The sequence below is a fragment of the Mytilus trossulus genome, chromosome 14 (genome assembly GCF_036588685.1).
Source record: "Mytilus trossulus isolate FHL-02 chromosome 14, PNRI_Mtr1.1.1.hap1, whole genome shotgun sequence".
NCBI classification, from domain to species: Eukaryota; Metazoa; Mollusca; class Bivalvia; order Mytilida; family Mytilidae; genus Mytilus; species Mytilus trossulus.
In genome coordinates, this window is record NC_086386.1 from 53,503,113 (window position 1) to 53,529,623 (window position 26,511).

The 26,511-nt window shown below is 31.6% G+C and overlaps 1 protein-coding gene across 1 annotated transcript; it reads left to right on the top strand.

Annotated features, from left to right (window-relative positions):
* The first annotated feature begins 389 nt into the window (after positions 1-389).
* Positions 390-10,229, top strand: LOC134696648 (uncharacterized). Its single transcript, XM_063558558.1, has 8 exons — positions 390-933; positions 3,199-3,383; positions 4,075-4,150; positions 4,935-5,280; positions 5,882-6,076; positions 6,845-7,015; positions 7,553-7,637; positions 9,064-10,229. The coding sequence occupies exons 1-8, from the start codon at positions 522-524 to the stop codon at positions 10,111-10,113; spliced, it is 2,520 nt and encodes an 839-aa protein (XP_063414628.1). The 5' UTR covers positions 390-521; the 3' UTR covers positions 10,114-10,229.
* Positions 10,230-26,511: the final 16,282 nt, after the last annotated feature.

Below are 26,511 nucleotides of genomic sequence, written 5' to 3' on the forward strand. Positions count from 1 at the left end.
TACACATCATATCATATGATCAATTCTAAAATATTTGCTCTTCATACTAAACATCCCTTGTAAAATGAACGAAATGACATATTTTTTTATAGAAGACCATATGTAACTTTTAGAAGAAATTTGTTAATCTCGTAAACAGATTTTTTAGGAAATGTTGCTATTCAAAATCAATTTCTCAACAAGAAGTATAGAGGAAATATATGTCATTCTTCTTAGTGCATAAAGCCCACATGTACGTCCTTGTTATTGAGTTGTCAACGATGGTGACATTAATCCATTTATTGTAGTCACTTAATATCGAAATCTATCAAATATTTTCCGCAATGATTTTACACTAGTATCATTTTTATACCATGATTGACTTTTAACCATTACTTAAGGTGGTAGACCTGGGGTAAGGGGAATAACTCGTACACATACACTTGGTGTCATTGATGCGTTTTATTACGGCCCTTAATTTCAAGCATCTGTGTACACAGATCGTTTACCTTGGATACTGTGACAGACGCTGATTAACAACAATGAGAGGTTTGTTCCAATCGAAAATAAAATCTAAACGCTCGAACTTTTTTAAAAATTTAAACAGGTCTATAAACTTACAAAACACTAATGACCATACTTATGTAAAACATAATTACATCGATATCGGGGCTGAAGTGGAAGTGGAGGATGAAATCGAAGGAATGGTGATAGACAATGATTGGCAAGTTGGCAGACGCATCGTAGAATTGGGTGTCCTGGCGGAAAAGATGTACTGTTGTAGGTGCAATGTTCCTTTGCACCTGCATGATACCATCCATGAAAGAACAACAGGATTTGGCAGTTATCTCCACATAATGTGCACCAACCAAGAATGCCGAACAGTGACAGATGTGCCAACTGGAAAAGTCGGTCCAACTGGTTCATTCAATATCACTGCCAAGATAGTTATAGGTAGATAATTAAATATATCAATACTTTTTCAATCAAAACTTATTTCTATTTCTGTACAAATAAAGGACATACCCCCAATGCATGTAAACAGCGTACTACGATAAGCACACCTTTTTTCCCGTTTTATCGCTATCTGTTTATTACATTTAATACAACTCTTGTACATTATCGTGTACATTTCCTATTTCACCCCACAAAAGTAGAAAAATGTTGCATACATATCTATTTATGTTAGATTGTATCTGTAGATAATATTTTAGAGAAGATGAGATTGACTTCTATAAATTTTAAATACATAATTGTGTGTATAGTTACTTCCCCTGATTTTTTCCCATTTGAAATTGTCCTCCAAATTATGTTTCGTTTCAAAAAAGTCTTTTACAATAAATTATCTATAAGAAAAGATATTTTTAAGTATCAAAAAGATAAAATGATTGTTCAAAGTTTATATTTAAATTAATAATTGCAATGAATGTTATTAATGTGCAGTATATTGTTTACATAAATGAAAAAGTTATAAATTTCCTTTGTCTAGTCGGGTTTTTTAATGACTGTGTAAGTCATGGTTGTTAAAAACTTCCATTTGTCATTCTTCTTTATGTCTAGCCATTCTAAAATTTAATCCCTAGCCTACTGTTTAAATTGTGTAACAGCATAACAGAACACTAGTTATATGTAAAATGAAAAAAGGTGAAACTACAAGGAATTTTATTTTTAAAGTTTGAAAAGTTAGGTACTACAAGGGATTTTATTTTCAAAGTTTCAAAAGTTTCAAAGCTTACCAAAATTTATGTGCCAGTTCTCATACTACTATTTATAGTAGTCTCAGGCCAGTTTCAACATTTTTTGAAATATGTTACTGCCAGTTTTCTTTTACTACTCTTTAAAACTTTTCCTTTTATTTTGTTCAAGTTTCTAAGTTTTTATTAAATCAGGAAAATCAATACAAGTATAATGATGTCTTCCCCCGCATTAACATGATATAACATCACATAAATAAATATATATTATGTATGACAAAATATCAAATCAAGGTTTAATGTTGCAAACAGTTAGTACATGTAAGGGACCACATCAAAAGTTAAATGTAGGCTAAAAAACTTAATTTACATATATTTTTTTTCATCCCTAAGTAATTAGTAAGTAATTTTTATTTGTTTGAAATTCAAAATTACCGGATTGACACCAAGCAATACAAAACATACAAACATATATATATATATCATATCAAATTCATAAACATTGTATACATATAAAATAGAATATGTGGTATTATTGCCCATGAGACAACTATCCACAAAAGACCAAAATGACGACAAACATTAAAAACTATAGGTAACCGTACAGCCTTCAACAATGAGCAGCTTCTGAAATAAAACTATGTCATTTTCTGATAGTTTTGACACCAAAAACTTAATCATGTAAAATTTGGAAACACATTTATATTATACAAATATTTGTATTTATTCTTGCCTTTGATATAGATGTTCTCATTGAATTTGTATCAAATTAATTGGTATTATCAATGAAATGCCAAATGAGGATTCAGAAGGGGCGGAGGCCTTACATGGGAAAAAATTTGGTTGATAATATAGAGAAGCACTGAAGTGTGACTGGAGTGGTCCCCTTATGTAAGTCAGCCCCCCCCCCCCCCCCCCCCCCCCTCTTGCATAAAGTTCTGGATCTGCCACTAAATGCTATTGTACTTATTGCTAGTCTTATGAGAATAATTATAAAAATTAGAAAATGTGGTATGATTGCCTAAAAGATAACTTTCAATCAAAGACCAAAGGATGTAAAAGTTAGCCACTGTGGGTCACTGAACAGCCTTCAACAATGAACAAAACCCATAACACATAGTCATCTATAATCTAAAATGTCAAGAAATTACGATAATTGTAAAATATATGAATTCAAACTTATTTATGAAGTCCATTGTTACTGAACTAGTATACATGTACATATTTGCTTAGGGGCCAGCTGAAGGACGCCTCCGGGTACAGGAGCTTCTCACTACATTGAAGAATCATTGGTGGCCTTCGGCTCTTGTCTGCTCTATGGTGGGGCTTTAATACATTCCCAACTTCCTTTCTCAATTTTACATTTTGTACAAAACAAAGAGTTATATGTAATCAGGTACATTTTGTACTATTAATTCAAAATGAATCTATTTCCTTCTATTTATGTTATGAAATTACTCATGTCAATAAGCTAAAACCAATTTAAATGTAATTTTTGTTTCATAAAATGTTTTCTTTCATGTAGGAATGATACATGCTGGCCTAGGATATGCACAAGTAAGAAACTTTCTGACAGAGTGTAACTTGCCAGTGATGAGTAAATCTTGCTTCCAAAAACATGAGAAGAAAATTGGAAAAATCTTTGTGTCTGCTGCTGAAGAATCATGTAAGAATGCCCAACAACTGGAAAAGGAAATTTCTGCAGATAAGGTAATACTACATATCATATTATAATAAATTTGACTTTACATTTTAATCTACTGCTGGACCTCTTTCAAAGCTGACTTATACATAATATCAAAATAAGAAAAAGTTGAAGCCAATGAGACATCTCTCCACAGAATACCAAATTACACAGGAATTATCAACCATAGGTCACCCTACGGCCTTAAACAATGAGCAAAGCCTACACTGCAAAGTCTGCTATTAAAGACACTGAAATTACAAATGTAATACTATTCAAGATTTATTTATTCAATAATATATATATAAAATACTGAAGAATATTTTTCTAGACATTCAATGCGTTGTTTCTTCAGGGGGAGGGACCTGACAAACTTACATCTTGTACACAAAAAATATAAACTTATAATTTTTTTCCTTATCTGCATAGTATCGTCTATTCTAGAGGATCTGGTACAATTCAGAAAATTTACTGGTTGGTCTTTTTTTTTTTAGACTTCTATATATAATAAATATATATGTTAAATATTGGGCTGAAACAGATCAATAAATTTATTTCAAAGGGATTAATAAAATTTGTAAATTTTTGACTGTTTTTTTTTTTTTATATAATTCTTTTCTATGAAGCTAAAATGAACAATATAAATTTAAGAAATTTAAACAATTTGTTAACTACCTTATTGCAATGACTAATTTTAAAAAAAATCATGAATTTTAGGAGTTGGAGCTTGAGGTCAGTTTTGATGCAGGTTGGCAGAAACGGGGATCCGGATTTAATTACAATAGCTTAACAGGTAAACTTGACTTTGTAAAAGAGGAATGAAAGATACCGGAGGGGGACATTAAAAGCCATAGATCAAAGATAAACTGACTACGCCATGGCAATGATGGCTAAATAAGAAAAAAGTTTTCACTTTATTTAACTTTGCATTATTTATATTTGTTGGTACAATTGTCTAAAAAGATCAAAACCTGTTATCACAATCCGATACAAATACTATAGTATATATATAAATTTCAATTATTAATGGACATTGGGGTATCCAAGGGTTGGAACCAATCCCCCCCCCCCTTTTTTTTAAATGGCTGTATCCGCCCCTGATGGGTATACAACAAACTATATGTTCATTCAATATTTCACATTATATGACATACAATATATATATATATATGTTTTATGTATGAGATTCTCACTTATATATCAGTATACTAGTAGTACTACCAGCTGGCCAACCTAAAAATAATGTAATGAATGAACATTTGTAGACCTGCTAGCTTAGATGCATTTAGATTCAAGTTCAAAATATTTAATACAGAATCAGATGTTATATACAAATTTAGACTATTGATTCATGTTGACAAATATTTCTACTGTTATAGGAGAATTTCTATACTTCATAGAAGTACTAAGTATATATACATGTATAAAGTCTCTAATTTAGATTTATTGAGTTTTATTCTTTCTGGCTGACTGATCCAATCCTACATGATTTTCTATTCATATTTTAAATAAATATTTAGTCTATTTCTAACAAATAAAATTTCTACCAAACTATGTAATTTTAAATTGAATTACAGGACATGCTTCAATGATAGGAAAGCAAACAGGGAAAGTGACCTGTTATGATATCAGAAGTAAAAGTTGTAAATTTTGTGAGCATCATGAGGGAAAGAAAGACACAGTTCCAAGTCATGACTGCTGTAGAAATTGGTATGGGTCTAGCAAGTCTATGGAACCAGATATGGCTGTTTCCATGGCACATAAGATGAATGATAATGAATGCCCGATTGATGTAATTCATGCTGACAATGATTCTACTACCATGTTAAAACTGAAACTGGACTTTGAAAATTTGAAGAAAAAGGACGACCAAAATCACACTACAAAGGGAATAACAAAATCACTGATTGAATTGTCTAAAAGGTAATGAAAATTATGTTTTCAGTCATATTGGTTTTTTGGGCTCTTGTCTTAGCTATGAGGATCTAAAAGGGGATCCTTCAATTCTGTATTCTTTTTTTTATGCAATTTTCTCTATTATCTGATCTTTATTTTTCAGCACCTCATTATTCCCTAATCTTTATTATTTTGTCCATTCCCCTCTATTCTTTTATTTTTTGGCCCATAATTTTCTATTATATGACCCTCATTAACACCCTCACCTATGTTGAGCAAATCATATTATAACATTTATTGTTGAGCACTTCATGTATAAATGTTAATGTTCACTGGATTGGCATTTCAGTGGGCCAGTGGTGGATCCAGAAATTTTCATAGGTAGGGGACCACTGACTGCCTTAGAGGGGACTTTCTGGTCATGCAACAGTGATTTCCTATATAATCAACCAAATTCTTCCTCTCAGAAAAAAGGGGTTCTATTTAGGTTCAATCAATCAATATTAGATAAAAAAGAGATTTTTCATCCCTGTGCAGTTTTAGTCAAACTAACTTAAATTTAATTATTCATTTAACACCCTGATTTTAAGTTACAACTGATGTAATGATAAATTATATGATTTTGTAGGCACAAGGAGCTGAAGCCAGGAGAGGTTATTCCCTATTTGAACCGATGTTTCATGTATGCTATAACACAGAACAGCAGTAGTGAACTTGAAATTGATGAGGGTCTTTCCAGAATTGTTCCCCATGTCTTTGGAGATCATGAATTGTGTGGTGCAGTAGACTGGTGTACATTTAAAGATGATCCTATATCTTTCAAGTATGCATGACTCATGATGATTTTTTATGGGTTTTTTTATATTGTAACATTGCTGTCTCATTCACAATAACCACATCACTTTTTTACCTGAAAACATTTAAAATATTTTCAGGCATGGATCCAGCCATTTTAAAAATTAGAGGGTTCTTAACCCAGAGTAAAGGGGGCTTCCAAGTATATGCCCCCATTCAAATGCTTTGATCTGCCAAAAAAAGGGGGTCCAACCCCCGGAACACCCCCTTGTACTTGAGGTTTTCTGCTAGCAGTTAGGTCATTTAATTTTTGCAAATTTTTAATTGTAATGAAAATTAAAAAAAAAAACAAACTAGTTCATATAAAAATAACTTTAAAAAAATTAATTATAGTTCAACTGTACAAACAAATGCTAACATTATTAAATATGTAAACATTTATTGTATATAAGATATAAGAAGATGTGGTATGAGTGTCAATGAGACAACTCTCCATCCAATAACAAATTGGAGAAAAAAACATAATCTGTAAAAGTATGGTCTTTGACAGAGGGCCTATACACATTTTTACCTAGTCATAAATGTAAAAAAATAATAATCATATTCAGCTAAATGACATATGTCATCTTAATCTGTTATTACAAACTATAAGCAGATAGGGCATATATCCTCATGCAATACAAACTTTACATACATTCATGTCAATACCAACCATATTGAACACATTAGTAATACTTGTGTAATAGTTTAGCTTGATTAAATTACCTTAAGATTTAAAGAAATTTTGTTTATTTAGATATAAAAGTCTTCCTAATGGAAAGCCTCTGATTAGTGAAGATTTGAGGAGAGATTTAGAGAATCTTATAGAGAAATATAAGAGCAAAGCATCTTCGCTCAGAAATTTAGGATCCACACAGGCTAATGAGAGCTTCAACCATTCTGTAGCAACGAAAGCTCCAAAATCCAAGTGAGTGAAGTTTCTATAATATTGTTAAGTTAAAAATAGAAATAACACATGTTTTTATTATGGCCAGAACTATTATTAGGGTTGCTCCTGAATAAGAAATTTTAAGGATTTTTTTTTCTGTTATTATTTTGAATATTATTATAGATAGTGATAAATTGTAAACCGCAATATATATGTTAGCAAAGTGAGATTTAAAAATAAGTCGCCGTTACAAAAATGCACATGGTCAAAGTTAACCATTTCTTGTAAAAAAAAAATAAAACTTTTACAAATGTCTTCTCCTGAAACAACTGAGACAAATTTAAAGAAAACTTGGCCACAAATAATCATTAGAGTATTTAGATTTTTAAAATATATCCATTGACCCTGTCTGCAAACCAAAATGGCAGACATGGCTAAAAATAAAACATTGGGAAAAAATGCTATTTTTTACTTTTAATTTCTAAAACTATAGCAAAAGTATAACGGCTGTATTATTGGATGCATCAATTGTAAATGAAAAATATCATGTGAGTGACACATGTTTTTATATTTCAGACACTATGGTGGTTCACAATCCCTGGCAAGTAGAGTGTCATCAGCTGTGCTTCAAAAGAATGAAGGTTACAATTACTTAGAACAGGTAAATGTGAATTTTTGTAGGTTTTCATAATTCTTGATAAATCTAAGAAAAGCCATTGCTACCTTTTGTAGCCGACTATACAGTTTTGGTATCCTCATTGTTGACAACTGTAAAAATGCCTATAATGACTTGAATCCACTTTGTTTAAAATTTAGCAATATATTGTCTTATTGACAACTATACCACATTTTGTTTTTTTTACAATTTTTTTTTTATACATAATCATTTACAATTTATTTAAGGAATGACTGTAATATTTTTTCTGTCTATGAAGAAATATAACATAAAAAATTTGATGCACACTGAATAACGCGCATAGCAGGTTATTTAACAGTGTGCACCAAATTTTGTATGTTATTTTGAATAGACAGAAAAAATATTACAGTCATTTCTTATAATTTAATTCTAATTTCCATTTTAAACCATAGAAAACCATGAAAAAACATTGATGATGTCATGGTCACATGACTAAATTATGTCTATGGGCTCATAAAAAAAAAACGTCAACTGATCAGAAGACATGTTACATTCAAAATTAAATTATTTTCATAAAGTTTTACATCAGCATTACTACAATTGAAGTGGTTACTTCCTTTATTTTTAGGGGTATGAGTGTGTCCCAAAATAGGGTCCCTTTTTCATGCCCGGCTGGTTAGAACAGGGTCTTCTTTTTCATGTCCAGCTGGTTAGAACAGGGTATCTTTTTCATGCCCTCCTGGTGAAAACAGGATCTTTTTTAAACAAAGTATTTGTCTAGAACATGACCACTTATTTAACTTTTTATGGAGCAAAAGGAGTTGATTAGATTTTTTTTTTTTTGCTTTATTCTTAATCCTTGTTGAATTGTATGATTGTACAAAATGTAGTAAAAAAACGTGTCTAGAACAGGGTATACATTTTTTGAGCGGGTCTAGAACAGGGTATACATTTTTTGAGCCTGTCTAGAACAGGGTATACATTTTTTGAGCCTGTCTGGAACAGGGTATACATTTTTTGAGCGGGTCTAGAAAAGGGTATACATTTTTTGAGCGGGTCTAGAACAGGGTATACATTTTTTTAAGCCTGTCTAGAACAGGGTATACATTTTTTGAGCCGGTCTAGAACAGGGTATACATTTTTTGAGCGGGTCTAGAACAGGGTATGTTTTTCAATGTTTACTAGTTAAAACAGGGTTTCATTTGGCATAGTTATACTTAAAGGTTAGTCAGTAACCCCCAGGGATACCATGCAGCAAACTTTTTGCTTTTGTATAAGCATATGATTCTTACTAACTGCGACTTTTTGAGGTTAACCTTTAAAATATTTACTACATAATATTTTTTGCTTTGTTTGCATCAGTTTTAATTTAATCATTACATTTGCCTCACATACAAATGTGTCAGTTATAAAAATTTTAATCTGTAATTCTTACATCATAATATTTCAGATGAATGAAGCTGCACTTCTTTCACCTGGAGAATATACAAAAAGTATTGCAAAGAAACTTGATTCAGAAAAACTCAAGAGAAAGATTAAGAGGCAAAGTCGTGAGTTCAAGAAAAAAAGGACTGAACTAAAGAAAAAAAGGAATAAGAAAGAAAGGCGACTAAATATTCATGAACCGGTTTCATATCAATCTGAAGTTGCAACAATAGGTTTATCAGATACTGAGGCTATTACTATACCATCGCCATTGAAATTGGACGGCACAGAATCCTTCACATTTTTTGATCTTGAAACCACAGGTTTAAGTAGAGTAAGTGATATTACTCAGATAGCAGCTATACATGATAAGAAATTATATCAATCTTATGTTTTACCTAGATGCGATATTTCATTTGAAGCCTCAAAAGTAACCGGAATAACCTGCTGTCTGGCTAAAAATAAAATGTATGTACACGGAAAAGAAGTGGATACTAAATCCCAATATGAATCATTATTAGATTTTATTGAATTTTTAAAAACAATTCCAAATCCAATCCTTGTTGGACATAACATATGTAATTTTGACATGGCAATTTTGTCAAACAAATTGAAGGAATTCAATTTATTTTCTTCATTTTGTAATGTTACTTCTGGATTTCTTGACACACTTAAATTAGCAAAAAGGATTTTCCCCCGAAATGAAGTAGACAATTACAAACAATCAACTCTTATTTTAAAGTATGTTGGTATGGAATACAGTGCACACAATGCCACAGAAGACGTACAGTCCCTTCAACATTTATTTCACCAAAAAATGAAGAATAATTGTAAACATATCGATCTACATAGCATTTACTATTGCAGTTGCAAATCTACTTATGACAGTTTAGTGCAAAACAAAACTGTGAGCAGAGATACTTGTATGAGACTTGCAAAGAATGGAATATCTTTATCCCACTTACAGATAGCTAACAGTAGAGATGCAAACGGAATTAAATTATTGTTTCAAGAGTTCAACATTCCTACCAAAACTGCCTCTTTATTTGTTTCTGCTTTTGCAACTGAACAGTAAATTTCAATAGTCATGACGAAAGAAGTTTTTGTTACAGGAATGCTGTTATCAGATTAATATGCACAGAATGTTTGAACTTGTCATAATGTACACCATCAGGTTTATAATGTATCAATTTATATTGTGTTTTGTCGTGAAAAGATATATTGGTTATTCTTTTGTATGAGCTAAATATCTTACTTGAATAATCTTTTTTATAAACTTCATTTGTAGTAACTGCACTTAAATTCGTAGCATACATATTTCAAAACAAAAAGATCTATCTGAGAAATATTCACAATAAATTTTCTATACAGCTAATTTGGAAACCTCAGAACTAGAATTCATTGTGATCATTGTGATAGGACACCATTAATACAGTAAGATTTGTATGCCCCACCTACAATAGTAGAGGGGCATTATGTTTTCTGGTCTGTAAGTCTGTTCGTCCCTCGGTTCATTCGTTTGTTAGTCTGTCTGTCCCGCTTCAGGTTCAAGATTTTGGTGAAGGTAGTTTTTGTATGAAGTTGAAGTCCAATCCACTTGAAATTTAGTATACATGTGCCATATGATATGATCTTTCTAATTGTAATGTCTTATTAGAGTTTTGACCCCAATTTTATGGTTCACTGAACATGGAAAATGATAGTGCAAATTTCAGGTTAAAGTTTTTTGGTCAAGGTAGTTTTTGATGAAGTTGAAGTTCAATCAACTTGAAACGTAGTATACATGTTCCCTATGATAAGATCATTTTAATATTAATGCCAAATTAGAGACTTTATTCCAATTTCATGGTCCACTAAACATAGAAAATGATAGTGGGAGTGGGGCATCCGTGTACTGTGGACACATTCTTGTTTCATCTTTTTTGGAAAGTCTATGCATGTATGTACATGTATATATATCTTTACTGCAAAGTGATAACTTTTTAGAAACTACTTCTAAAGGTGTGTGGCAAAATATTTATAAAGTCCTTTTAACAAACCAATTCTAGGCAAGCAAGCATGAACTTTCACATTGGAATCATTTCAAGAAGTTTGCGTGTTTCATGTTTTGTAATAAATTACTATATTGTATGCCAATGTGATTTGATGATAGATATGAACTCAATTTACTGTCAGTTAGTTTTGTAATAATGTTCATTCAATCATATTTTTTTTATGATAAATAATAAAATTATACCTTCTCAAATGGCATACATACTAACTTAGGAATTCTATTTTTTTAAATTTCATTTTGGCTTTATCAAATACATGCATTTCATTTTAGCAGAACATGATTTGCAGAACAGGATGCAACCCTCTGGCGCACCTAGAAAAGTCGTAAGGTTGTAAGTCCCTGGCGTAGATGGAATAAGCTCGTAAACTTGACCTGCTGCAAATCATAGTGTGGGGAGAATTGGAAATTTTATTTTAAAAACTGGTGTTTGATGAGTATGTATGTTGTTTGGGTGTTTGGTGAATTATATCATTAGTATATTCAGTTATGTTTTCTTGACTTTTTCTCTTTAAACACAAACACTGTTTAAAGGATTAAATATACAGTGTGCTTCATATTTTTTCATGTTTCAGTTACTCAAAGAATTCCATGAAAACAAAAATTTGATTGATCAATTTTGATATCTTACATTTGTACTGCAGTTTAAAAAAAATCCCCAAAACTAAATATATCGGATGGCAACTACTAGACAGCATTTGTTTACCCTTTGTATGCTGTTGTTGCACCCTGCTGGAACTAAAGAGTATATTGTTATTATAACAAACTGTTATATTTGAAACATATATACTAATTCTTCTGAGATAATGAGAACTTTCAACATGTTCAAACTGCATATAAAAAAATAGCAAAATATTTTTATTTTTCTCTTGGTAAGTGACACATTTAGATCAGATCTCGTGCAGACAGGCTTGGGATCACTTTCTATATACAATGGGTAAAGAAAGATGTGGTGTGAGGGCCAATGAGACAACTCACCATCGAAATAACAATTTAAAAAAGTAAACCATATAGTAATGTATGGCCTTCAACACGGAGCCTTGGTTCACACTGAACATCAAGCTATAAAGGACCCCAAAATTACTAGTGAAAAACCATTCAATCGGGAAAGTGATAGGACGTGCCCCTGGAATAGGTCACCTTTTCAAGTCTGAAAATATGTGAATAAGTTGAGAAAACTCTCAGAAATATATGGTAAGGTAAATAAGTTTTCATAACTTTGTCTTTATTGGTGTTCATGTTGTTATCAACCAATTTTTTACATTTTGGTTTTCCTCTTCTACATGTTCTACATTCATGACATTACACATCACAGGATACTCAAACAATATGGGAAAAGGTTACATTTTACCTAGGCAATACATGAAAAGGTTTACATTTTTGTTAACCTAAATTTTATGAAAAGGATGGGGTAAAAGAAACACAGCGACACCTATCAATTGAGTATTGAAGCCTCCCCCCCCCCTTTTTGCCCCATCTTGAGCAGACAGGTAGCATATTTGAATAATGCAGAAAGGGACATGCAGACTTGAAAAATATGATATAATGGATTACAAATTCAGCAGTCTTACCAAAATCTTATGATCATCATATGGATGCAACTCTGAAAAGTCGGATCAAAATCTGAAGTCTTCAGATTCAAAACTGTTCAAGTCCTAGCAATTATCGGCCTATTGCAGGTTGTGCTCTTGTGGGTAATATCTCAACTACTATCAAAATACTAGCTAAAGCTAACAATTTACTCACATTAGCACACAGAAAGTATTTTGAAAGTGAAGGATTGGGTCCTTGTTGGTGTACACAAGTAAAAAAATATGACGGAGCGGTTGTTTTCCAGGGGAATGAAACCAATGTCATTGTGATGAAACGAAATTTTACACTATTTGTGTTTGGGCCTATGTAACTTAGTTAATACATAAGTGGAAGAAGGATGTGTCACAAACAAACTCACTTATGGAGTAACTTATACGGTAAATGCATAGATTTTATCAAACTTCCACTCAAGACGCTTCTTTCTTGGCACCCTCCCCCTTTTATCTACGTCCGGGGTCCGCATCTTGAAGATAAATACTATTTGAAATGAACAACAGAATTATCATATATATATATTCATTGTGTTAAGCAACATCTTGAACTGTTATACCATAAATTATGGCTATGAGGGTTTATAGATGTCAATTTTGGTTATTTTCTTCAAAAAACACTATTTTAGGGGGTCCATTTGGTCACTTCGATCAAATTTTTCGTAAAATTTCAAACGGTGAAAATTTATAAAAAGTTGTCATATGAAAAATATATGACTGATAAGTGTTCCAGTAGTTTTATATGCAAATTAAACGACAAAATATTTTTCCACATGTATTTATATATAAAAAGTGTCAAATGAGACTTACCAAAGTTTTGCATGTATCTGTTAGTTCCTACCTTACATTTTATTAAAAAATATCACATATGCCAATTATAGGTTATATTTACTTTAGAATATGATACCATAATACAATCAAATAGTAACAGTCATAATTTAGGCCGTGCATTTTCTCGAATATATGAATATATTTACCTATTGGTATTTTGGACTGGCTTAAATGATGGCCGAAATTGACCATATTCAATCAATTCTAAAAATAGAACTAAACGGTCAATTTTGTTTAAACTTGTCCAGAACATGTATTAAGGCATACCTATTGATTGGTATAAATTTAAAAAATATTAAACGACGGGAAAATTTTGGGGTTACTGAGGCCTACCCCCTTAATATCACTCGCCTGTTGTTAAAATTCAGTAACTAAACACGTTCTTGTGATGAAACTAGAATATGCATGCGTAATCAAAATATATCTCTTTTTAAGGAAGAGTCAGAAGATACCGATACGATGTTTCAAAATCAAAAATAGATAAGAAAAAGAAAACATCATAAAAAAAGAAACACGACAGAAAGTCTCAGACTGGTGAATGAAAAACAATGTTTTACTGATATCAAAAATGCATTTAAACCTATAATGATATACCTTTAACAAATTGTGACTTGATTGGAGGGTCGTCTTATTGGCATTCACACTTTATTTTCTTCAATCTATAAAATCCAAATTCAACAAGAAATGATCGTACGAAGTTTTCCACACAAAGCTCCCATTATTTTAGTCATTCCTAGTTTTACCTGACATTGGGCAAGGTCTAGTAATTATCGGTTAGGTCTAGTTAAGTGATATGCATTATTTCCCCTATTTTGATATCATTTAATTTGTCGTGAAATCACGAATAGGAATATATATGAATGGGGTGTGGGGATCTTGTCTATTTACAAGATATTTGAAAATATTCAAATGACAGGGGGTAGGATTGACCTCTTGAATTTAACCTTGTATATGCATGCCAATCACCTTGGCACGACAAACCCAAATGTAAATGGTAGGGATTTTGACCACGTACAAGATATTAGAACCTTTTCAAATGGTAAGGGATTGGGTGATCGTTTAGATCCGGACTGACACTTTATATCATTCAAATGTACGTGACATGATATACAGAAATATATATGGTTCATGGGTGGGAATCTCAACCATTATAATATATTACATCATTGGATTGAAATCATCGTAGCATGAAAAACCAGAATATATATATTGATATTCATGTCAACACTGAACTACTGACTACTGGGCTGTCGATACCCTCGGGGACGAAACGTCCATCAGCAGTGGCATCGACTCAGTGTTGAAAATAGTCAACAAAGGTACCAAGATTATAATTTATACGCCAGACGCGCGTTTCTTCTTCAAAAGACTCATCAGTGACGCTCATATCAAAACACTTAAAATGTCAAACAAGTACAAAGATGCAGAGCATTGAAGATCGAACATTCCAAAAGTATATGCCAAATACGGCTAAGGTAATCTTCTCCTGGGATAAGAAAATCCTTAGTTTTTCCAACATTTCAAAGTTTCGTAAACAGGAAATTATAAAAATGACCAAATAATTGATATTCATGTCAACACTTAAGTGCTGACTACTGGGCTTTAAATGATTAGTTGAAGAAATGGTTAAGTTTTTGATTAATTTATGTTAAACACTACTTTCAAACTTTGTATGCAATTTCGTGGCCGGCAATTCATATTCGTGGAGAAAACCGAAATGCCTTGTTTAAACTGGCCGCAATTTTGTGCCTGTCCCAAGTCAAGAGCCTTTGGCCTTTTTTAATCTTGTATTATTTTTAATTTTAGTTTCCTAATGTACAATTTAAATTTTAGTATGGCGTTCATTATAACTGAACTAGTATATATATATATATTTGTTTAGGGGCCAGTTGAAGGACGCATCCGGGTGCGGGAATTTCTCGCTGCATTAAAGACCTGTTGGTGACCTTCTGCTGTTGTATGCTCTATGGACGGGTTGTTGTCTCTTTGACACACTCCCCATTTCCATTCTCAATTTTACTTGATAGAAACACACACCTTCGTTACGAAAACTAACAATGCTAGTCAATTAAGATATATTGGAATCGAGCTTACGCGCTTGATTTCAACTCACAACATAAGTATAGAAAGGCTAGTTATACAGTAATTCGACTACTTAGATATATAGACCATAGGAGATATGGGATTAAACTTCAACTCGGTGCATTACAATTTATTAAAGCTTTTTATTATGTGTGAGTGCATATATTTCACAGCTTTAACAACGTTTACGTAGATGGATGGATACATTCAGCGGCAAATTGATATGCATACATTGTATTCATACGTAAACATGTGAATGTAATATCAATATTTACTCTGTTTTGTACTAGACCGACATCCTGAGTTGGAATTTCAACACCCTAGTTCACATGAAGTCATGTCGCCATACCCGTACAAATTATTCTGATTCCGAGCGTACGAGTCTTTGCTCCTATTCCTTAATTTTGTGTGCTTATCAGTAAAGCAGCAAATATCAATTTTAAAGTCTTTGGTTCGAAACAAAGACCTCCCACACCGGTAGTTTCGTTTGATGCCGCTCATATATACACATTAAGACCAATTTAAACACGGCATACGTACCCAGCACAAATATATTGTTTCTGAGTTGGGTATGTTTTTTTTCATAAAAGTTTGATTCCAAATTTCTTGTTTTCTTATTTTACATCATTGCAGGCCCCTTTAGTTTACTATCCGGTTTGGGTTTTTATTAATTTTGAAAGGTCATACGATAAACTATAGTTGTTAATCTTATGTTATTGGTGTCTTGTTTAAAGTTGTCTCATCGGCAATTATACCACATCTTCTTATTACATATCTTGTCTTATATTTGTTCTAAAACCTAGCAATTGCCACTTACATTTACGTGTACACTGTATTATGCCATATAATTATGTATATACTATTATATGTGCTGTATTTATAAACTTGAATATGTAACAATGTATCTTGAATTCGCGGTAACCATTACAGATCTTTACTATTTTATTTTCCCGTTGTGTATTTTTATTTTAGTATAACATTACACATATCATATGTTCAATTCTAAAATATTGTCTTTACATTCTATACATCCCTTGTAAAATGATCGAGATGACATTTTGTTTTTATTAAAAACCAGATGTTGCTTTTAGAAGAAATTTTGTTATGATCGTAAACAATTTTTTTTAGGCAATGTTGCTGTTTAAAATCAATTTCTCACCAGGGAGTACAGAGAAAATATATGTCACTTTTTGTTGGTGCATAAAGAACCCACACGACCATCATTTTCCTTGAGTTGTCAACGACGTTTAAAACTTCAATCATCAGTATGCCATTCCTCGTTCATAACGTATGAACCAATCAAAAACCTGAACTATAATTCTTCCATAGGGCAACATCTTTTCTGAAGTGGTCCATTGACTCGACTCATTCAGATATTTAAGCTTTAACCATCGTCGTTTCAAGCATTCTCTGAATAACCTTTCAGATAGCGAACATGGGAAAAACTGTTCTGCTTGTATTGGTTGTTGCAATGACCATGATTACACCTTTGAAAGGTAAGTGCTTTTATTTTTATGACTTTTTGATAATGAGAAAATAATTTAACTGATATTTGACAAATAAGGCAGTGGTTGTTACATACCTCAATGAGTTGTTTTGGAAATATAATAAGAGAACCACCAAAATGTTTGATTATGATAAGTAATAATATGCCATGGCTTTTTAAATTGAAATATCATAATATTGTTTGTCAATGTTTCACATAAGTACGGCGCATACTGTCAATGTATAAGACGTCATTGTTCTTTTTATCAAAGGTTGTTTCAATTAAGGATAAATGGATAATAACTGCAGAATAACTACCATGATAGATTGTGTTCATTATAATTAGAAGCGTAGTAATCATGTCACCTGAAGTTTAAAAATATCTTTTAGGTATATCAATTTTTTTATATCAAATTTTAAAGAATGGAACTTTGAAACACTCATAATAAATGTTTATGACTAAACATTTGCTTTCTGCAATGCACGGTTAATGTCATACAAATGTCTAATTCAAGTGAATAATTTTTTCCACCCATTTTCATATGAAGCCTGATGTGACGTGACGTTCTGCGATTTGATGATATTACCACTGCAGGAGTGAGACATGTTGTGTATTTTTAGGAGTGAAGAACAAGACGGTCATTTTAAGACCAACTTTAATTTGTTTAGTTCTTATTGTAATTATTTATTAATTTATTTTGGGGTTCTTGTTGTTCAATTGTTAATCTGCAATAAAAGTGATTTTTTTATGGATTACTGCTTATTAATTTTTATGATTTTTCTGGGGTTTTTTTTGTTTAGTTTTTTTGTTTTGTTTTGTTCCGTTTTTTTTTTTTTTTTTTTTTTTTTTTTTTTGGTTTTTTATTAGGGGAAGGGGGTATTTTTTGGCTTGTTATTTAAAAAAAAAATATTGTCCTTTTACTATTAGTCATTTCTTCGACTATTTAGTTAAGACATGAATATGATAATTCATCTGTAAAGAGTATTACAGGTACAAGGTTTGAATGAAAGTAGTATTTTCTGTCTCATTGCCTATCTTTATATGATTTGTTTCAAAATTACAGCCGAACCGAACCTTGCATGTTCAGACCGGGGCGGATATTGTTCAGACTCATATACATGTACGTCATTAGGGGGACATGTGGAAAAACTGTCTACAAGGTGCAAGTGCGGAAATGCATGCTGTCAATGTTCTGGTAAGTAACGAAATGATTTCAGCAATAGTAATCAATAAAAAAGTTGTAGTAATAAAAACCAAAACTCGACTATATCAATCAATGGGACGACTGTACTTGAACAGTCATATTCCTGACTTGGAATATGCATTTACCATTGGAAATGTACTAACGATTTCATATTTTTATTAATAATGTTCGAACGAGAAACTTTAAAAAAAAAAAAGCAGTAATCTTTCAACGCATGACCCCAATTTGATGCAAAGTGCAATATTTGAATCGGGAACTGGTTACCCCCCTAACCAATTAAATGCATCTTATTGTAACCTATATATTTAATCTTTTTAGACAAACAAATGAAAGAGAACTTTTGTTTTTACTTTTTTTCATTGTGGTACCTCTGTTTCTTTAAAATATTTTATTTGATTTAAGACGTAGACCTAACGTATCGCAAAACTGTCTCTGTTGTGAAGAATCTGTTAAAAACTCATTCTTTTGTTGCTAGACACATGTCCTTAAGGTTCTACATGTATGAGTGAAGGCGACATCTGTGATTGAACAAAAGATACAAACGGATGCTGTGGTAACCGGTTTTGCTGTACACCTCATATGACAACAACACCTGCTCCATGTGAGTTAAATACATAAAGCTATCACAGATTATCAAAATAAAAAAAAATATTATGAGGAACGTTTAAGATTATGTACACTTTTTTAAGACAAAATAAAATTAATTTATCTTATTCAAAAAATAAATGATTTTATCAATCATGAAAAAAAATGTAAAATGACGTGTTTGCTATAAACATGATAAAGGAATCAAAGTTGAAAAAAACGGTTTGATAAAAAGTTGTTATTGGTACAAAATTTTAAATGTTTAAATAATATGCATGCTGATTGATGGTAAGTCCACAGGGTTTCATCACTCCAGTAGCTCAGTTCTTCAATATAGCTTTTCAAAATCGTATTAAATTAATTTTTTTCCCATATCTTTTGGTCCAAGCCATTACTAAACATACATTATTGATATAAATGCCATGTTCCATAATGTTGATCAGCCAAATAGCTCAGTTCTTCTGTGAATTCAAAACAATGTAGACGTTTTGTTCTGTTTAAATTTTAATGCAGTACATTTTAAAAACTATTTTGCATCAAAACATGAATCTCTCATACATAGCTCTAGACCCATGTCCGGGTCTGACTTTATTTTGATCTGTTTTGTTATGTAATTGCTTTCAACAATGTACTAGATTAGGATTCTGAAATGTTATGGCCATTTATCTCATCGAAACGACACATAGTGTAGTCATGCACCTCTAAGAAATAGAAAGAGTACTGTCGATGTTAATTAATTAGGTTGATACGATTAAAAGCACGGTGTCAAATTTTTGACTATCGTCAACCTTTGTTTTTTTTAATTGAAAAATTCATGAAAGGTAAATAAAAAGCAGTAAAAATAAGCTTCATAAAAAACAATTAATTACTATTATATGTAATCTTCTGCTTATTTGTGAAACATATAACATTGGCTAATTTTACAGGTATAGAAGCATGTTTAGGTTCATGTCAGACTGGGTGTTTTTTTGCAGTTGAAATTGAAGGAGACTGCTGCGGCCCAAAGAAATGTTGTCAGTAGAACTTGAACAAGTGATATAATTATCGTAAACAACATATTTTTTTCTCAAATAAAGTTCATAATTCATCACTCTGTTTACAGGAAGTCAAAATTCTGATCAAGATGAATATTTGCACGTGAATAAGTGTTGTTATGATTTAGAAGAGCTTTAACCGGAAGGTCTAAACAGAATATAAATGAAGGAATATCAATTGTACAGTATATCAAACAGTTGACAAAAACTGTGTGATAAATGGCAGGAACACTGTCCCACAAAATTGTGTGAATTTGGAAATGTTGATAATTCCCCTTCCTCTTCATGTTTTAGTTCCAAAATCAAAGTTGTTTAAAACAAATGTTATTTTGGTGCCTGTCAAGTACGTCATTAGCAGTTGCCTCTTGCACTATTTTCTAATTGTTGTTTTAAAATTTGAAATCGGTTTTAGTTCCCGTTAAAATAGTTCACGTTTGTTTCCTAGTCATGGTTATTGAAGGTTTGATATAATCTGAAGTCACCTTTTGAAGACTTACTCTTCGATGTATGCTCAATATGTCTTTTTGTGAATAAAGCATCAGTTTTTTCGCTCAAAACAGTATGCTCCTTTTAAAATAACAATTTATTTGAAAATTTGAATGAAATTGACGAAATTTGAAGGTAATCGGTATAGTTTAAAAACATAATTTACATTTGACATGGGACGTTTATTTCAATATTTTGTAGTTTTAACTATATTTCTTACTTGGTTTCAGCTTTTGAGTATACCTCAAACTGGAAAATTGGGTATAGCAAAACAACTTGATGATATGGATTTCCTATAGTACATTCAAGCTTACATACATGCGTCAATTGCGGTTTTAGCTTTACAACCAATAATGCATTGCGTATATTCATATTCATGAAAACTTAAATTTTTTTTCATTTTCTTTTGGCCTTGGTAGATTCAAATATTGGCTTCTTTGAAATTTCCATCTTATACAGAAAAAAATGTACCATAAGTGTTATTAATAGATTTTAACAATAACTATTTCATAATTTCAGGTTTAACGGCCGATGATTCTAACCTGAATCTTAGAAGACAGTTTTTTTGTGGAAATATCTACAATTGCTCACCTAATAAAAATTGTATGATATTTATTATAGAATTATAGTACGTATGAGTTGACACATGTTTCCCGAATAACTTTCGACCCCGAAACGTTAGTAAACCACAAGAATTGACAGTTTAGAACCCAAAACGCACATATACTCTCTAAATTGGCGTAAATGCCATTCATCGTTTATTAATGGCTTCGCCCCTCTTTGTATTTGTTATTTCCAAAGTGCCAAACCTTATTTCTAATAAAGTATAGGCTGAGTGATATCTATAATTAATCTATAGAGATTACTAACCTGTCAACAGAATGGTTTTGAATTCGAATGCCAAACCTTGCTAGATTGAGTTGACTCCCTCTTACCTCAAACTAAACCTGCCATCTTTCCTCCACAAAAGAGGCATTTACATAAACAAGCAACCGATCGGATAAAACGAAAGATTAATAAGACCTTATTATGATGGATAGATATAGAAAAGAATTATATAAAGTGCCGTATTAAAACAACATTAGGGAAGACTCATAGTAACACAATATTTTAGTGTTCAGTGTTTTAGTTGTCTTGAATCAGGGTTGATATCTAAGTCTTTCTATTTTTTGGTTAACAGACCTATTCATTTTGTTCTGATAAGCTCTTACAACTTTTATATAGATATTCCTGTTTGGATTTTGTTATGATTATTAGGTCATTCAACTTTTACCCTGTTAATTTTGTTCTGTTAAATAATATTAATGTTTTTTTTTCTCTCCACCAAACCTTCTTCTTACAGCATTAAACGATTTTGCAAATGGTCGCATAGATGTTTTAGATATGAAGTCGAATATTTATTCCCCTTTAAATGGAGAAGCTATGGTACATGCATTTTCCTATGTAGAAAATTGTGGTTGAACTAGCTAAACGTTTCACTTGTTTGACAGTGGCATAAAATTAACAAAGTGTGAATTAAACAGATTTGATATGTAAAAATATTTTAAAATAAGGTTAAAGCAGTTAGCATTATGTTATGATCTTAATTACTAAAAAAAAAATACGTTAACATGGAAAAAGAAAAGGCATATAGCATGTATAGACAATGCATATAAGCAAAACCGAAATACAAGAATACAAAAATTTACTATTGCACAAGTACACAATGACGGGATCTATAAGTACCGAACCACGTTAAATGGATGTAACCAAAAATAGTCCAAATAGTGAAGGTTATAATTTACAAAGACAAATAATTGAATACTATGACTCGTCATTAGGATGGTAATCAACCTCAGTACTTTGATCAAGTAGGAAAGATGACAACCCATCTGATAAGTACACTTAGGTGACGAGATCATACATCAGCATTAGTAGACAAAATTGACATTCGCTTACGTGATCGGCATGAGATAATACCATAAGACTGTAAATGTGAGGCTTAGCTTGAATGGAAAACATATCTCAAACGTCAGCTTGAGCAAATATCATTGAAAGAACAATTATGTTCACATAGTCAGCAAGAGAAAATATCCTTGGTACGCTTGAGAGGACAATATGAAAACAAAACGATAAACCCATATATCAGGATGGTTGGAGTAGAGGTTATACATCTATTGAAAATATGTAAATATGAAGAATCAATGAACCAATATTAATCATGTTGATAAAAAGAAGGGAACACCAAATTGTTGTTTGTATGAAATAATTATACCAATGACCTTAAATGTTAGTTAATAAATAATCCATGACTACAATTGCTCTATTTATGATACCAAAAGTAATGATAGCGTATATTCGATTATATGCTAAAACTAGGCTTAAATATATGTAGGACCTACACCGTGATGGTCACGCTGAGGTACGGTGGTTTAACGCTGAAGTGTGTTTTTGATCACGCCGAAGTGCGACGGTGTCATTGTGACTCTATCTTCTTGAATATGCAATGGTAGTAAGGCTGAAGTGTGATGGTCTACTCAAACTACATGTTCAATGCTTTTATTTCGATGTAGAAGTCAATCTGTATTTAAAAAGCAGTTTTTCATGTTTTTAAGTTGATGAGGAATGTATCATGAAAATTTAAATTATACAATAAATGGGAGGAGTAGTGGATAGGATTAAACTTAAACTTTTTATCGTATGATGAACCGTGATATTCTCTAAATAAAAGAATTAAGATGATGACCTTTCAGTTAGCATGCAACTGTAATAACGGACAACAATAGACATGCAACTGTAATAACGGACAACAATAGACATGCAACTGTAATAACGGACAACAATAGACAATGAATGTTACTTTAGACAATAACTGTTAAAAAATCTACTTTTCATAAGAATTGTACGTCTGTGGATTTTAAACTAGCAATCATACGTCAAATTGACCATCGCACATCACCGTCCGGACCATCGCTCTTTGGCGTAGACCATTGCACTTTAGCTTGATCATCGCACTTCAGCGTCCACATCGCACCACCGAGTCCTACATATATAAGGGGTTCATATGGAAAACTCAAATACTTACTTTGTACTTGTTTGGCTTCTTAATTTTTTTGATATGAGCGTCACGGATGAGTCTCATGTAGACAAAACGCGCGTCTGGTGTATTATTTTATAATCCTGGTACCTTCTATTACTATCACAAGAGGTGACTTGGACGATTCTCTAAAAATAATGTAAATGAAAAGTGTTCATTGTAAAAGACTGTATTAATTTAGTTTTTGTAACCATATGTATTAAAATAAACCTCGGATGATACCGACTTTTTCCGCAGTAAAATTACCCGGCATGACATTAAAAAAATTATAAACGTGACCACCAAAGAAGCAAAATGAACATGTAGATAAATGCAATACAAGTATGTTGTTCACATATCCATGAAGCCATGACTAAAGATGAAGATATCAGATAACTGGTTCTCAGAGGAACGCATTATTTAGGCACATAAAAAAAGGAAAGAAAAAATATTTCTTTGAAACGAGTTTCAAACACAAAATAAGTAATAATGATAAATACGAGTAATTCAACTTTTCACATTGGAAGTTATACACTATTATCGAAAGATTCATTAAAGATGACTTACAAGTAAATCGCCAGATTAAGTTCCCTTTTCTGTCCAGTATAAATAAATTCGACAACACACACACTTGTGTCATCTCTCTGAAAATATCATGAATGTAACGCGTAGAACATGAATTTATATTTCTTCTGGCAACTGTTTCTAGTTAATAAGCATAAAGTCTGACTTCTTGTGTTCGGTTTCTGACTCCATGTGATTATCATTATTAACTACACAGATGAGGCGTTTTACACGTTTTACAATAATTATTGTGTAAACTTTTGGATTGAAAAGAAAGTCATATTCGGATATGAGCAGCAGCTTTTGTAACATGTATAGAAACATCTGGCTTAAGATATTTGTTTTTACTTCTTTTTTAATAGAGAAAATATATTTATCTTCTGGAACACATTTACTAAGATCTGTAAACATGTCAAAGCGTATAATACAAAAGAGGCCGCAATTAAATAAAGAATGGAAAGCCACCAATGGGTCTCTTATACACAACGAAAAAATTCCACACCCGGAGGCGGGATTTAGTTGACCCCTAAACAAAAAATGTACTTATTCAGAAAAAAATGGATGTAAAAGTAAACTCTAAAACATTTAGAAAATTGAACTAAAAAAATCGTAAAAGACTAACAACGGCCAGAGGCTCTTGACTTGGGGAAAGGGCAAAAATGCGGTGGGATTAAACATGTTTTGTGAGATTTCAACTCTTCCGTCATATCTATGGTAGATGTATAATAAACAAACACACATCTATACATACAGTAAACCTCGGTTTAAAAGAAGTCAGAGTCCGATGTCAGAAAAGGTAACAATGATTGCTACCCAAAACATTATATCGTTACAATTTCGATAGAAAATGACTCCTTATCACCGTGTCATAATTCTACAAAATAGTCATGAAGAGTATTATTATATTACTTTTATATTTGGATTCGATAATTCCTCAAGAAGGTAAATATAGAAAATTGATGTAGAAGTTTAACATTTATAAAGTGTTAAACAACGATTTTGTTTTCTTTTCAAAACCACTCATAGGTAGCGATACCTAATACATACTCATGATAATATTATTGAAGTCTTTTCTTATATAATGATTATCACAAAGGAAGGTAAAATGCCGTATTATTTCTTTAACATAAGAGGCGTGTGGTTTGCTTCAAAAAGAAGCATGCAAAAAAACGGAATGTCCTGACTAAATCATAATGCGGAACATGTGCTATATTTTGTACTACCTTCAACTGTGTGTTTCCAAAAAGAACTTTTTTCGAGATATTAAGAGAATGTTTTATAAGAGTTGTTGTTGGATTATTGTTTTAAATATAAAAGTGCTGGTAAAAATAGAAAATTTGGTAGTTCATTTATCAAACAATGTATTTTGTTTTTTTTTACCTTTAGCCATTATTTCATTTGTTGCTAAATTTTGCCTAGAGACTATACTTTAACTGCATCACACTGCGACCATGTCCAACTGTGACTAATGCATGACACAAATTTAAAATGACATTTAAGATAGATGAGTCCAACTTGCTTAGTAAACTGTACGCCCAACTTGGTAAACATAGTTTAAGCTGCTGATATCCTACAAATTAAACGTATGAATACACATCAAGATAAACATATTCTAGCTATTCCTTCACACCATTTCATCAGCAAATATAGATCATTCAAATGTCACCCTACACAATAAATTTAACCACATTGAAGCACTTTTCTTCTCAATGTTAATGTATGAACTCTCATTGACAGATGACCTTAGCTTGTACCACTATATTGGAGTGTATCCTTCGTTTTTTTGTTTGTAAACCTGATTTTTTTTTCGCTTGATCAATTGATGACTATTGAACAGCGGTATACTGCTGTTGCCTTTATTTACCAAAAAAAGCTTAGCTTTGTGAATAGAAATTAAAATAAATTAACTTAATTCTAATAAGCTAATATTTCATCAAATAAACTGAAATAATGTCTACTATAAAATTTCAACATTTTAATGTTTCAAGTTAGACCTTCAGTCTTTATCTTTGCTTCAGCAAAATTTCATTTGTTACATTTCCTAAAAGGTCAAGCAATTGTTAGTGAAATTATTCTAAATGAAAAAATACATTTATGTTGAACTGTTTTTTCTTATAATATTAGCAATTTCTTGTACTATTGTTTGAAATATTTAACCAACGTAGAGTTGCTGAGGATCTTAGTAAATGATTTGTAAAGTTAAAAATATGTCTTAATCTTTTCGTCTTTCTAAATGAATCGAAATGTAAGCCAACAATTAGGGAAATTGACAATTAAAAAAAAATACTACGCGGAACGAGTTCGACATTCAAAAATTGTTGTTTAATGTGTTTGCTACTATATATGACTACTGATATTTCATTACATGCATTTTTTTTTATTTAAAAGTGGTAGTTATTAATGGTTGAATCTATGTGATCCAGTGATACACATATGATTGTTTTGCGCATCAGAAAAGATTGCAATCCTAATAAAATGAGGTTAAAAAGGGATTTCTATGGATTTAAACTGAA